The sequence below is a fragment of the Heloderma suspectum genome, chromosome 1, assembly GCF_057233095.1.
Source record: "Heloderma suspectum isolate Gila_16-S chromosome 1, 16-S_ref, whole genome shotgun sequence".
Taxonomy (NCBI): Eukaryota; Metazoa; Chordata; class Lepidosauria; order Squamata; family Helodermatidae; genus Heloderma; species Heloderma suspectum.
In genome coordinates this window covers 134211084-134226267 of record NC_139458.1, presented here as the reverse complement: position 1 = coordinate 134226267, position 15184 = coordinate 134211084, and the positions used below count along the sequence as shown (strand labels likewise).

Sequence of the window (15184 nt, the reverse complement as noted above, 5' to 3'; positions counted from 1 at the left end):
ATCACCTTGCCGACAAAGGTCCATCTAATCAAAGCTATGGTTTTCCCATAGTAGGAAACGTATGGCTGTGAGAGCTGGACTATAAGGAAGGCTGAGTGCCGAAGAATTGATGCTTTCAAACTGTGGTGCTGGAGAAGACTCTTACGAGTCCCCCGGACTGCAAGGAGGTCAAATCAGTCCATCCTAAAGGAAATCAACCCTGACTGCTCATTGGAAGGACAGATACTGAAGCTGATTTTGGCCACCTAATGCGAAGAGAAAACTCTTTGGAAAAGACCCTGATGCTGGGAAAGACTGAAGGCAAAAGGAGAAGGGGATGGCAGAGGATGAGATGGCTAGATAGCATCACTGATGCAATGAATATGGACTTGAGCACGCTCCAGGAGAAAGCGCAGGACAGGAAGGCCTGGCGTGCTATGGTCCATGGGGTCACGAAGAGTTGGACACGACTGAATGACTGAACAACAATAAAATAAAATCAAAGAATTACTATAATACATACAAATTGAAATTACTGTATAAGCTGTGTTATCCCTGGAAAAAAAGTTCCTTCGCTGGTTAATTTCACTGTCATGTTACATAGTTCTGTAAGTCATTCTGGAGGTTTTAACTTCCTTTAAGGACGCCTCAGTGTTTGTTCATCATGGGTATCATCATGGGTATCTCGTGGGTCCTGCTGTTGATGATCAGGTTCCCCTTGACAGGAGAAGTTATTTGTTGATTGATTGCAGCTGGGATTAGGACCTCCTGATACATCTGAGCAACATCCTGGGATGGTGCTTAGGTCACGGCAGTTACAGTGCAAGAAGTTTCTATCGTCCATTTGTATTATATAAGGCTTTGGATATGGCTGTTCTGCAACGATACCCTTTTGGTCCCACGTACTAGTGGAATAATTTATCAGGCAAACCTTGACTCCTGGTTTAAGTTCTGGCACCGGCTATCTTATCAAAATACTATTTTTGTTTTAGCTTCTGAATTTCCTTCATCCTCTGGGACTGTTATTGGTGTTAGATTGCAATGAATCATTAGTTATAGGAAAATTAGCTCTAACGCGCCTTCTCATTAAGAGCTGAGCAGGAGACCAACCAATGGAGTGCTCCTGTAAATTAACAGGGAGTGGTACAAATCACCACCACCATCAACGACTTTCTTCATCAGAATTTGATGGAATGGACAGACCTTTTTACAGGTACATTTGACTGAGGGTAGTGAGGGCTAGATGTAGTGTGCTGAAAATCCCAGTCTTTGGCAAACTATCTGAATTCATGGAATCATAGAACAGTAGCGTTGGAAGAGGCCTATAAGATCATTGAGTCCAATACCCTGCTCAATGCATTCAGCACATGAGAACTGTGGGGCATTGTCACTGAAGACTTCTTCTGGAATACCATGCTGGCAAAGATCCCTTTCAGGCTGGTGATCACTGATTTACTGCTGGTACTTTGCAATGTGCATATTTCTCGATAGAGAGAATAATAGTTGGTGACTATTAAGCAATCCTTGGAATGCCATGTGAATAAGTCAGTTCATGCCTCCTGGTAGCCCCTTTGGGGACAGGATAGAATCACAGAATAGCAGGGTTGAAAAGGGCCTATAAGACCATCAAGTCCAACCCCCTGCTCAGTGCAGGAATCCAAGTCAGAGCATCCCTGACAGGTGGCTGTCCAGCCTCATCTTGAATGCCTCCAGTGTGGGAGAGCCCACCACCTCCCTAGGTAATTGGTTCCATTGTTGTATTGCTCTGACAGTCAGGAAGTTTTTCCTGATGTTCAGCTGGAATCTGGCTTCCTGTAACTTGAGTCCATTATTCTGTGTCCTACACTCTGGGATGACTGAGAAGAGATGCTGGCCTTCCTCTCTGGGACAACCTCTCAAGTACTTGAACAGTGCTATCATATCTCCCCTCAGTCTTCTCTTCTCAAGGCTAAACATGTCTAGTTCTTTCAGTCTCTCCTCATAGGGCTTTGTTTCCAGTCCCCTGATCATCTTCGTTGCCCTCCTCTGAACTCTCTCCAGTTTGTCTGCAAGGTATGTAGGTTTAATGGCTCTGGTTGTTGACATGACTTGTATTTTAAACAAGTGAAACAACCTTCTACCATAGCTGTTATATCTTGATTAATTCTAGGCCAATAAATCACCTCCTGTGCTTGCTTTTTTTTTATATTTCTCAACACCTAGATGATCCTCGTGGATTTTCTGCAGCATTTCCTTAAGGAGGCTTCTAGGTATCACCACTTTGCTCTGCTTGAAGATCAGGCCACCCATCACCATGAGCTCATGTCTAAGGCTGCCTTTACATTAAAGAAACCCCCCGCAGTCCTCCTGTTGTGGAGCCTTCCCATGTTTACAGTGGCAACCATGTGATTGCTGAGAAGGGAAGCTTTTAATTTTCAAGGTTCCATAGAACTCAATGAAACAGCACCATCTAGTGGCCATTTTAACAGCGCAACATCCTGACTTAAATAGATACTTCATTATTTCCAGATCTTTTTGAGATGGAAAAACCAGGAAATACCTCTCAATGTGCCTTGGAGGTTGACAATGTCATGAAACTTCCGTAAATTAGCAAACCTACCTAAGTGAGCAATCTCAACTGTAGGATAAAAGCTCTGTGTGATGATGCCCTACAATTCCAGTAGCCTCTGATATTTGGATCACAACTTTCTTAGTCTCAGGCCAGTCGCGAGCCACCAGTTATTTCAGGACCTGCAGTGAAGGGTTGATATCCGTTTCCTCTTTGATTTGTTGCAGTTCTCTATTTGACATGGGGATGGAAAAGCATGTCCACATAAGCTTGCATTTCTGTCTCCAACGTCTTTTCTGCTACAGTAGTGGGGGGAACAGCTCTTGAAAGTGCATCCACAGTGAACAAAAGTTAGCCTGGTATGTAGGTCACAGTCAAATCATATCTCTGTAGTTTACTGACCATTCATACGACCCGTAGTGTACAGTCATTCAATGGTTTGCTGAACAAAACTATGAGGGGCCTACGATCTGTTTCCACAGTCACTGTCCATCCATAACTATATTGGGTAAATCTTTCAAAAGCAAACAATATATTCAGTAACTCTTTCTCAATCTGTGCATATCTGGTTTCAGCATCAGTGAGGGACTTGGACGCATATGCTACTGGTTGCCAACCGTCTTCATGTTTTTGTAAGAGCACAGCACCCAAGCCAGATTGTGAGGCATCCACCAAAATCTTGATAGGTCAGGTTGGAGAGAAGAACTTTAACACTGTTTGTTGTTTTAAGTGTTGCTTTAAAACTTTCCAGGAAGCATCCCAGCACCATTAATTTTTCTGTACAAGAAGCCTCTGAAGAGGGGCTGCTGCTATGGACAAGTTAGGGATAATTTTCCTAATAATTCACTACCCCCCAAAATCACTGAACATCCTTCTTTGCGTGTGGACATAGCATCATGTTTATAGCCATTACTTTCTTCATGTCTGGTTTCACACGTTCAGCAGAAATAAAAACTCCCACAAATGTCAGTTCTGTAACAGCAAAAACAAATTTCTAGGGATGTCAGAGAATTCCGCCCGAATTTTAAATGGGATCGAATTCTGACATCCGGTCCGCGGAATCCTCCTCGGAACGGGGCAGCCCGGTCAACCCGGACTGGAACTCACAAGGACACCCCTTTTTTTGTCCGCCGAATGGCGGATTTTACGAAAATAATTACGGAAAGAAATCCATAAATCAGAAATGGAGGAAGAAGAACGCGGATGGCTTTACCCTTTTTACAAGGCATTTTCCCTATGACCTGAGGCTTTCTTTCGCTGGGGCTGAGTCTTAAAGTCCATGGAAATCCTCCATCTTTTCTCTTTATAGTCTGCGGATGTGAGGTGAGGTCCAGTCAGGTCAGGACAGGTCCGGTCCGGACAGGTCCAGTGAGTCCAATGAGGTCAGGTGAGGTGAGGTCAGGCCAGGTCCGGTGAGGTGAGGTCAGGACAGGTCTGGCGAGGTGAGGTCAGGTGACTGGAAGTTACGTGGGGAATCCCTGCGAAGGGCTTTACCCTTTTTATGAAAATAAATAGGCTTACGGAGACCGACAGCGGGCGTGCGAAAAGTATTTTTCGGTGGTACTTGCGGAATTGTTTACATAAGTTCAGGGAGCCGGAAAAATGGGGAAATCTGGGGCATGCGGACGGCAGAACGGGGCAGCCCTCGGCTCTGCGGAATCCTTGTGGAGCGGAGCTGGTCCGCGAGGATTCTGGGGGGAGGGACGGATCGCCTCCCCCCCCCGCAGATTCCCCACCGGAACGGACAGTGGGGAATCTGTACATCCCTACAAATTTCTCCCTGTTCAGTTTCAGGTTTGCAGCTCTAGTAGCATTCAGGACTTGTCACAGTCATTGATCATGCTATTCTTTCATTGAATGTCTATCTCCATAAGATTACACCCTTAATGACAGACTTTGGGGGTAGATGCAAAATCTATAACATCCAAATGGATTATTGAATGTACATAATTTCCTCTCTTAACCTCAATTGCCAGAATGTTGAAGAAGCATCTAGTTTGCTAAAAAGAAAAGAAAAGAAAAAAAGTGTGCATTTCCAAACTGAGCCATTATTTCCTCTCTAGTGGTTATTTGAAGTGCTCTTTTGATTGCCTTCTTGAGGTCCCTTGGATCCAAACATATGCACAACTGTCCATTGTATTTTTCCACCAGGACCATGAGCTTACCCAGTCAGATCGTTCATCTATTTTCGTAATTACTTGTAAGTCCACCATCCTGCCTAGCTCAGTTTGTAGTTTAACCCAAAGAGCAAATGGCACTTTCCTGCATGGGTAAAGAACTGGAGTAATCTGGATAGAGTGCTCTCCTGGTAAACAGCCCAGCCCTACAAACAAATCCTCTATTCCTCTATGAGCGGTGCATGCCCTTGGTCAGTATGGTCCTGTAATGCAGATACATGTTTTACCAGATTTAATTTTTCACAGGGTGCTAGACCCAGAATGGGTGTCACATTCTTGGGTACAAGAAGGAACAGAAGCTGGTATGTAGGGATGGACGAAAGTCCCTTAGCTGATCCCGAAGCTTGCTTCGCAGTGGGGGGGAGGCGCTCGGTTCCCCCCCCCCGAAACTCTGGCCGGAGGGAGGCGCCCCGTCCCTCCCCGCCAAAATTCTGGCCGGGGGGAGGCGCCCCATCCCTCCGGCCGCGAAACCGCGTCTCCTGCCAGGACACAAATAGCGGCGGCCATAGCCACCGCCGTTTGCGTCCCTGCAGTCAGCCGTGATAGGCTACGTAAATTTTTACATAGCCTATCATGGCTGACTTTGAAAAAAAAAAAAGCGCGTACGCAAATGGCGGCGCCCATGGGCGCCGCCATTTGCATACGCGCTCCCCCCCCCCAAGTCAGCCGTGATAGGCTACATAAAGATTTACGTAGCCTATCACGGTGTTTTTTAAAAATCTAGCCGTGATAGGCTACGTAAATCTTTACGTAGCCTATCACGTTTGTTTGTTTGTTTTACTTGGAAATGGCGGTGGCGGCAGCTGGTCAGAAGACCGGCTGCCGCTGCCGCCGAAGCCGCCGCCGCCAGGGACATTCGAACAAGGTAAGTCCCGTCCCGGGGGGTGGTGGTGGCAGACCGTTTCTCCACCAATTTCGGGGGGCTGAATGCGCTGGCATTCGACCTCCCCGAGATTCGTGGAGAAATTCTCTGACATCCCTAGGTATGTGGCGTTTTTGTACTTGATGCTAGCAACACAGCTCCCCAGTACTGAGATATTTGTTCCATAATAACCAGTAACTTTGACATTTGTGGGTCCTAGTTTTTGCCTTATTAGCAGACTTTTATAATCCTTTTCAGATGAAATATTAACGTGAGCACCACTACAATTTAAATGTTATCAATGTCTCATTCACCTGCACTTGGAGGATCCAGTCCCGTTCACTAGTCCTTCTGGCTTCTACTACATCAACATAAAACTCCTGATCTAAAGTATCATCAACAGTGTTCACCTGACCTTTTTTGTGGTTTGAATTGGCAACATCTTGCAAAATGATTATGCTTCCCGCAGTTAGAACATTTTTCCAAATGCACTACACCGTTTAGGACTATGCTGCCTTCTACAGTTTTTGGACACTTGTCTCTTTTGCATTCCCACTCTCACAACTGCTTGAGAAGAACGTTTTTCCACTTTTGAAACTGGCTTTCTTACACACTGTTCCTTGACATTCAGAGCACAGACAACACCTTCTGCTGAATTCAGATCTTTGGCTTGTGCTTTCACAGTTTCTGAGGCCCTGAAAATCTGAAGAGCTCTGTCCAGGGACAAATCTCCCTGATGTAGCCACACTCTAAGTCTGTCCCTGATCAGAGTCTCTTTCAAGTCACCACAACCACAATTCTTACTCAGCCTTCTTAATTGTTACATATTGATCCAGGGTTTGATCTGTTTTGTGCATGCATGTGAAGCACTTATCTCTTTCAAAAGTTTCATGCTTTTTAGGCATGTAGTATTCTTCAAACTTATGAAGCATTACTTCCTGTTTCACATTTTCTCCTTCAGCAAGCGCAACGTTATTATAAATATCCAAAGCCTCCTCTCCCACCACATGAAGAAGAAGGGTGGTGGTGGGGGGTTGATCTTATCAGTATTTACTTCTGGTCCTACTGCTGCCAGGTAGAGTTCAAATCTTTGTCGAAACCTTTTCCAGTTATCTGCTGTATCCCTGATAACTGCAGTCTTGATGGGGGTGGTAACACATCCGTATTCATAAAGATCCCTCCGGTTTAATAAGCACTTACACACAGGCCTTATTTCCTTCCCTGGGTGTGGCTCCCAGAGCCATTTCTCTTCTCTTTGTAGCAGTACAGTCAGAAAACTGCTGCCGGTTAATTCAGTGTACTCCTCATTCTCCTCTTTTGACACCAGGTAATGTTTCTGGGTCCAAAACAGACTAAAGGATGAGGAATAACGTAACACATAACTTTATTTTAAGGAGGATCTGAGAATGTCTTGTACTACAACCAACAGGCCTCTGGAACTGCCTAGGCCATTTGTGACTTTAGGGCGAGTCCTCAAATGACCAACTCTTTCATGCTAAGGGAGTGTAAATAAAGTATAAACTCGCTCATTACACCCACTAACGTCCTTTCCACCGCAGTCGGTACCAGAAACCACGGAGGTTTCTGGAGGCAGCTGCACGGAGAGCTCATTGCAGTAATCCAATCTAGATTTAATTGGAGAAATTATCCCTATGGCCCCGTTAGCTGAAGTTTCCAAACTTTATTCTCAGGCAGTCGCACACAGAGCACGTTGCAATGGTCAGTATAAGAGTTTACCACTTTGAATGACCAAGGGCAATATGATGTCTGAGGCTAGCAATCACAGATGCAGAACCTCAAGATTGGGGGCCCAATCTGTCCCTCCTGGGGTCCCAATCTGTCGCCAGATAGCCACACCCACTTCCCCTGGCCCCACCCCCTTTCCCCCAACCACTGAATGTGAACAATGAAAGCATGGAGAATGTGCACAAATTAATAGCTTTACAGGGAATGTTGGACATTGCCTGGTCAGTATGCATAGTTGTGCAAATTGACCAGACAATGGGTAAGACCAAAACATAAACCCTACTTAGAGTAGACCTATTGAAATGAATGGGACTTGCTAGTTATGTCTAACTTAAGTTGCCTTCATTTCAGTGGGTCTACTCTAAATAGGACGTGTGTTGGATTCTTCCCTATTTATCAACTCTTTTAGATCAGGGGTACAGAACCACAGGCTCAGGGGCCAAATCCAGCCCTGCCCACCGCTGGAATGCCACCCCTGAATGCTTCTCCAAGATGGGATTCGGCCCTTGGCTGAAAAAGGCCGGCTGTCCCTGCCCTGGGACAACCCTCCAGCTCTAAGCTGGTCCATAAACTCTGTCCTGTCTGAAGCTTTGACTTGCTAGCCCCCATCCAGCCCATAACCATGTTCAGGTATTCATTCAGACTGCTGCTCCAGGATCTGATGGAAACAAAAAACAGAACTGGGTGTCTGTGTTGATGATATCACACTCCAAATTGCCCCACAAGTAGGGATGTATGGATTGTGTAAGATCCGCTCCGTCTGTATTTTGCAGATTGTCAGGTATCTTTTGTTCCTTCATCCACCCACAGACGGATGTGAATTTTTTTTTTCTGTCACGTGGAAAAATACGGAAATAATTACCTAAGAATTTACGTATTTATGTAAGTATTTACATAATTTACTCCAGTACGTAGCATTTAGTGTATTGTCCCCCACTGCACTCTACATTTTCTCAGCAGAAACTTTTCTGGTTTCTAAATTTCGGGAAAGTAAAAAAATCATCTGAAAGTCCACCGACTCCGCATGGCCGGAGCGGGTCGCTCCGCAGCAGATTCCGCAGGTTGGATTCTTAGAAATCCGAGCTCATTTTAATCCATCTCAATCTCCAGCATCCCTACCCACGATTTCCTCCCTCTGGTTGCATGTTTATCTGAAAAGTGCTCTGTGGGCCAGATGGAACCTTGCAGGACCCCACCGGATAGCTCCTGTGATGCAGAGCAGCAGTCACCTGGCACTATCCTCTGACACTGACCCATTAGATATAGCGACAGAACCAGTGCCAAGCAGTACCACCAACTGTCTCAGGCCATCCACAAGGACTTGGTGATCTGTTGTATCAAACACTGCTGAGCGGTCCAGAAGAATCACACTCCTTCTGTCCAGCCAAAGCAGTTTCTGTTCTGAACCTTGATTGGTACGTGTCACAAAACCCATCTCGTCCAAGCGGTCTTGAAGTTGCCATTGCTTCTTACCTCTAAAGAGAGAGGTTTCCCTAAAGAAAACATGATGGGATGAAATGCAAGATCTGGGTCCTTCAGGAAACAGTTGGGTTTGGCATGATGTTGGGAATGCTGAAAAGTCCACCAGTTGGCTGAAAGCCCCTAGAGAGAAAGAGAAGAGCAGAGAAGTTAGGCTACAACACTCTTCAACATGGCGAGGGACCAGAGCCTAGTGGTGGAGCACATGCTTTGCATGCTGAATGCCCCGGGTTCAATCCTGGCATCTAGTTAATACTGGGCTAGATGGACAAATAGTTTGACCTGGTATAAAGTAGCTTCCCATGTTCTTAGAGAAACACAGACCCAATATCATATTTGCCATTTGCTGCTAGAAATAAACTTGCATATTTGAAATTTAATGAACCCTTTTCAAGCATACTACCATATTTCAAACTCCGTTCTGGCCAGTTGTATAGAACAGGGGTGGTCAGAAGGTAGATCTCCAGATGTTTGGGACTTCAACTCCCACACATCGCTACCAGCATCACCAATGATCAGGAGCTGAAGTCCCAAACATCTGGACATCTACTTTCTCCATCTGTTCACCCCGTTCCACAGAACATACCCAGAATAATACACTTACCTTGAGATGGCACATCACAAACTCATGAAGAATGTGGTTCCATTTTGGATTGCTGAAGACTGAAAGGTGCCCCAAGTCATGCTGGAGAAAACCTGCCTGGGACTAAAAAAGGAGAAGAAATGAGAACTCAGAAAAGAAGGGCCTCGTCTTACTGTTAGCTGCATCAGAATGAAGCCAGGATCATGCCCACCCTTCTTTGTTACTCCTTAGGACCACAGGTCTCTTAAGTCTGGGTATAGTCAATACACCCAATGGTATTTGTTGGACGTGTATAAGAATTGCCAGGGTGGATTGTTTTCCCTCAGCATCTCAGGTAATCAAAAGCATACTGTCACCGAAGATAGCTATTCTGGCACATAATCAAGGATAGGTCTGTTCTCCGTGAATTTATCTGACTTCCTGTGAGATACAGTATTATAGGTGAAATTACATGGGTGTTCCTTAATGCTCTACTTCAGTTCCATTAGCAGTGTTTTGTTTTTGTTTTTTTGTATGGGACATAACTGAGACTTAAGATGACACCTTTCATTTCTACTTTTTCTGGGGACCGATCAGCCAGACGAAACAGGGACTTCTGGTCCCTTGATCTAATGTTCCTACTGCAGGGTTCGTCGGTTTGCTGTCAGATTGCCCCTAGCTACTTGTGGCCCTCCAGCAACCCATGGTTTCTTCAGGCAGCACAGAGGCTTCGTCATGAAGGCCCATGGCAGCGGAACCTGTGGGCCAAATTCTTATGTCCCTGGTGCAGAAAGTCTGTTCTGTTAGTCTGGCCGAAAGATAGTTTGCTACAGGACAATGCAACAGGGATATGTAACGGTGCCTACAGGAATCTGTGCATAGACAGAGGATTGATGAAAATTACCTGTGAAATGGTAAGCAGTGTTGTGGCAATAAGGAAAGTCATTACAGATGTCCCGAAGTACCACAACACAAACCAGCCAGCAGCCTCCAGCAGTAGGATGTGCAGAAGAATCAGAAAGAAGAAGAGTTGGTTTGGCATGAAGAGTCCCAGTTTCTTCACAGTGGACCGCAGCTCCCGGAAATCTTCTACTAGCACTTTCTATGAAAAGATCCAACACTGCAGCTCTGTTTGCTCTAAGGATGCCACGAACTTGTCTTGCGGCAACCATAATAACAGTAAGAGCACAGGATGAACTGGGAGAGAGGTCTTCAAAATAGCGTTTCCACTCCCGCCGCAGTATCCCCCTTGCTGCTGCCCCCTTTCAAGGGAACACAGCCAGAAACCACACAATACCATCAGCAGCACTAGATAAATCTGATTGTCAACCACTTTGAGAATCATGATAGTTGAATGCACTATACAAGGAAAGGGAAAAATAAGTCCACTTGTGCAATGGCACTTTCCTCTCTTCCTCTCCCCTTCAGCCCCCTGAATCTGTTCTGAAGGTTCCCCGATCCTCCAGAGAAGATTTCATGGGTGTGTGTGGGGGGGGGCAGGGGGAGGGGGGAATTGTTGCTTCCTCATTTCACTAATTGAAGCCATTCTGTAGGGAGTTAACTGAATGCCACCCACAATAAAGTAAATACGTACAAATAGAAATCAGAGAAATTATGTTGACATATACCACCTTCTGGGCTAGTCTTCATGGCTGTAGGCAGGGCCTTTTTTGGCATGATTTTTTAAATTCTGAAATAAAGCATTTCAGAACCATACAGTTTGGCTTTTTACCAAACTGTAACATCTTCCCATCCCTCCTGTGTAGTGCTGCTGGAACTTGATGTAGGTCATTGTGATATTACTGGAAGCCCATGGGTGGGAGATCCTGCAATGCTATAATTAAATGAAAATTTGGTTCATCTTTTGCCCTACACTACTACACAAGTTTGTTTTCATTTGTGGATTTTAAGACAAACTTACGTTTTTGTTGGGTTCTAAGCTGGGTTGATCGGGTGCCAGTTCCCCAATCAGAAGTGGTTTCATGTGCTTCCTTACCAGAGTTTTGTCAACGTGAAATGCTGTGAAAGGATCCTAAAGCAAAAAATACCACAACACTAGTAGTAGTAGCGGAGATGATGATGATTCAGAGAAAGAGAAACTGAAGAGATTATTACATTTATATCTTGCCTTTCTTCAATGTAACTCAAGGCAGCATAGACAGAGGTCCCCAGAGATCTTCCACCCGGTACCAAAGCTGCTTAGCTTCAGCTATTGAAATCAATAGAACTAAATTCCAAGTAAAGCAATCTAGGATCAGAGATGAAAACTACACTTTCTGGAGTTTTGCAAGCTGAAGTGGAGAATGGAACTGGCATTGTATCTGTTTTCTCCAGGCCAAAACCAAATGCTGGCTTGGAGGGAAAGAATATGAGTAACACTAAGGGCTGATCTTTTCCACATACCCTGCCCCACCTGCTGGTCCTAGGAACTTTAATTGAGACTCAGCTGACTGGACGGAACTAACTGGTGCACTTTCAAAGAGGGAAGAGTACTGTTTCTCAGCGCTTTACATTATACCGGCATTCCCCAACCTGGTGCCCTCCAGATGTATTGGACTACAACTCCCATACTTCCCAGCCAGCATGGCTGATGTGGCCCTTGGGGCCATAAAAGCCCCTCAAAAGGTTGTGCTCCCCTGATTTAACGTAATACAGTGGATAGAGCAGGTGGGAAATCTTTTGATATCACTCACAGTCTCTCACCCCCAGCCAAATTAAAATGCACTAGCATCAAAGGAAGAAGACCGGCAGTGGTTTAAATTAGATAAAGAGACTTGAAAGTGAATAGAAAGAATATTTTTCAAATGTATTAGAAGACTGCAGAGACTCCTCTAACACATGAGTCACACCCAAGAATGCCGGACACATTTCAGAGGAAGGTAACTGAGGATGTTACAGCTGTTGAGATGTGGGCTCATGACTGTGCATCTGTTGAGATGTGGGCTCATGACTGCATCTACAACACTGTCCAGTGGAATGCAGAGGTCCCACTGGGCACCCACCCTTCTAAAAATCCTCATACAAGGAAATTCAAATCACCCTGGTGCCGGAGCTCACAGCACACTGGAACCCCCTGGCATGGCACACGCAACAGCTGATGGGTGCATGAGAATATCTGAACTGCTGGGCTTCCTGGGTTAGTAACCTATGCTTAGATGGCCAAAGAGCCGAGATCAAGAGGGAGGGAGACAGGAATGGGAGAAGGGAATAGAAGTTGGGGGGGTTCCCTGGCTTGGTATGAATGTCAGTCTGGGAGACTGGAGATGCGCCCAGCAGTACCTCCTCCCCAAGGCCTTTTCTAAGAGGGTGAAACTGTCTCCCAACTAGTGAGAACTGCTTCTGGCTCTCTTTTCCCCGGACTACTCAGCAGATGCACGCCTAGCTTAGGGAAGCGACATCTTCCCGGACAACTAGCCCTGAACTCTCCAGGTTGCCAGCCAGTATCCTTGCCCCTTGGCCCCACCAGTACCCAGCAAATCAGCTTGCCAACGCCAGGCCTCACCCCGTGGCAGCTCCAACAAATCCCCCATGACACCTGTCTCCAGTAAAGACCTGAGTATAAGCTATGTTTCTTCAGGCGACAGGTTATCCCATGTTGAGTTGAAGCGTCTGTAGTAGCAGTTTCTTAAGAAGATCAAGAGATTAAAGGCTTAACGGGAGGCTGAGATGAGAGAGGGAGCAGGGCCATTCCACCAGCCCCACTGAAGGCCTCCCTCATGAAGGCTCCTCCACCCTCAGCTGCCACCTCCAGCAGCCATTGCAGCAGCTGAGATGAGGAGAGCAGGGCTATTCCCCCGCTCTTCCCTGCCCATTCCGCTTTCCTTCTGTGTCGTGTCTTTTCCGATTGTACGCCTGGGGGACTATCTTGTTTAATTGATTATACGTACGCTGCTCTGGGAGTCCTTTTGACTGAGCAGTGGCATAAACAGAGTTCAAACAAATGAAGAGCTGAATAAATAATGAATAAATAATGCGAGAGTTCTAAAGAGGTAAATTGCAGACATATCAATGCTTACTAACCAGGGTCCGGATGCAATTTATTCAATTTCTGTTCCATTTCTGGTTTAGCCAGGAGGCTTTACCGATCCATTTTTACACACACACCCCTCCCCAAATTCTGAAATGCACACAGTGCAGCAGTGGGTTTAGTCCGGAAAGCGAACACATCCATATTGAAGTAAATGTGTGTGAGAGGCTGTGTGGGGGTGACAGTCCGGCTAGCCTCTCTACCCCACGCGAAAGTAATTGCGGCATTCCCAAAGGAGGTGGGCGCTGGCTGCCAAGCGCAGCTAATGAGCCCAAGCAACAAACGGAGCAAAGACAGAAGAAAGGGGTGGGGGAAGGAAAGGAGTCCTGTGTGTGAAGCCGTACAACCGACAGGCAACTTTTGTTTTGAGAGACTAACTGAGACTAGGACTATCCATGAAAACAACCATCCACCTCTGTGATGAGCCAGCTATCTCTTGTTTAAGGCCCAGCTGGAAAAAATATTTAACTTGCCTTTCTCAAGGACTGAGAGAGACCGTATCTTTAATAGCTTATCACAATGTGTAAATGCGAACCATAAGACGGATGTACCATTCAGAGCTGTCAGACCTTTCTTGAGTGGGGCTGGCTTGCAGTTTTCCAGCCCGAGATGCTGGCTGCGGTGGGGTGGGGAGGGGTCTCAAGCCCCCCTTTAGCTCAGCCCCTTCAGCTTTCCTCGCCTCCTGGAGAGATGACTCTGAGGTGCTCCTGAGTTTACCAACCGACCCCCGCCCCACTGAAGCCCACCTCAGGTGGCTGCTATGCAGCTGAGCTTCTTAAGCAATAGCCACAGCTGCCAGTAAGACCCAGGTGGGGGGGAACAGCCCAATGCCCCATCCAGGAGAGACAAAGGGGATATGAAAGGGATGAAAGAGAGCAAAGCGGTGTCAGCAGCATGGAGTGGCAGCGGGGAGAGGGAAGAGACCAAGCCCGCATGTGCTGAGCTGAGGCCTTCCCAGTCTAGCTGGTGGATACAGCATCAGGATTCAGAGGTGACCGCAGCCCTGATGCTTCCTTTCTGGGGGAAACCGGCCTAGCCCTCTCCCAGCCTCTGTTCCAAGGAATCCAAACCCTTTTGGTTAAAAGGACGCAGGGAAGAGAACGCTGCCTCCAGTGTTTTGTGGTTTCAGGGAACTTTGAGTCAGCCCAATTTTCTTCCGTTCTGGTGCTAAAGTCTTTGTTATTGTTTTCCTGGCTGCCTCTGAGGCAAGGTGCCGTTGAGCGCTGCCTCTGTAATTTGGGTTAACTCTTCACTCCTCACTTGCCACAGTGCCCAGCATCGAAGCCCAATTTTGTCTGAGCTAGCTTAGAGGAAAGCTGGCTGTGGCCATGGGTCCCCACCAGGCGCCGGGAAATAAAGCAAGCAAGCAAGCCAGCCGTTTACGTGCAGCCCAGTTCTCTCTGGACAACCCTTTGCGGTATTCGCCTAGACTCCCAGACTGCAGAATATGGACGCAGCTGGGAACGACACTGTGCAGCTCCCATCTGCAGGCACAGTGCTCAGCCCAACGGGGGTGCGTAAAAGGAAAGATATACTACGTTGTTTTAGCACGTGTGGATTACCGTTTAGAACATGTTCACCTTCAAAATGACATTTCAAGCCCATGCCTCGCTTAGTAAACGCCAGATGCCAAGTGCTCCCCACCTAACAGGTTGCCATTTTGAACTGTCATCTTTTATCGGGGTGGCGGGGGCTCTGATGTCAGTGGGGCGGGGATCCATTCCAGGTTTGTCAGAACTCTAAAAGAGCTATCCAAGGTGTGCCACACTTTGGATAGCTCCTTTAGAGTCCTGACTAGCTCTGA

The 15184-nt window shown here is 46.5% G+C and overlaps 1 protein-coding gene across 7 annotated transcripts in view; it reads right to left on the bottom strand.

Moving 5' to 3' along the window:
* LOC146357928 (acyl-CoA (8-3)-desaturase-like) overlaps nt 1-15184 on the bottom strand; it is an 83157-nt gene that overhangs the window by 66723 nt on the left and 1250 nt on the right. For all 7 annotated transcript variants that reach the window (XR_014783876.1, XR_014792492.1, XM_084860092.1 and 4 more), the window contains exons 2-5: nt 11275-11385; nt 10258-10455; nt 9396-9497; nt 8786-8914 (exon numbers count right to left, since the gene is read on the bottom strand). Coding sequence is in view for 5 of the 7 variants with exons in the window: in XM_084860092.1 (XP_084716218.1) it covers nt 8786-8914; nt 9396-9497; nt 10258-10455; nt 11275-11337 (492 nt within the window). In the remaining 2 variants the exon portion in view is untranslated. The remainder of the gene's footprint in view (nt 1-8785; nt 8915-9395; nt 9498-10257; nt 10456-11274; nt 11386-15184) is intronic.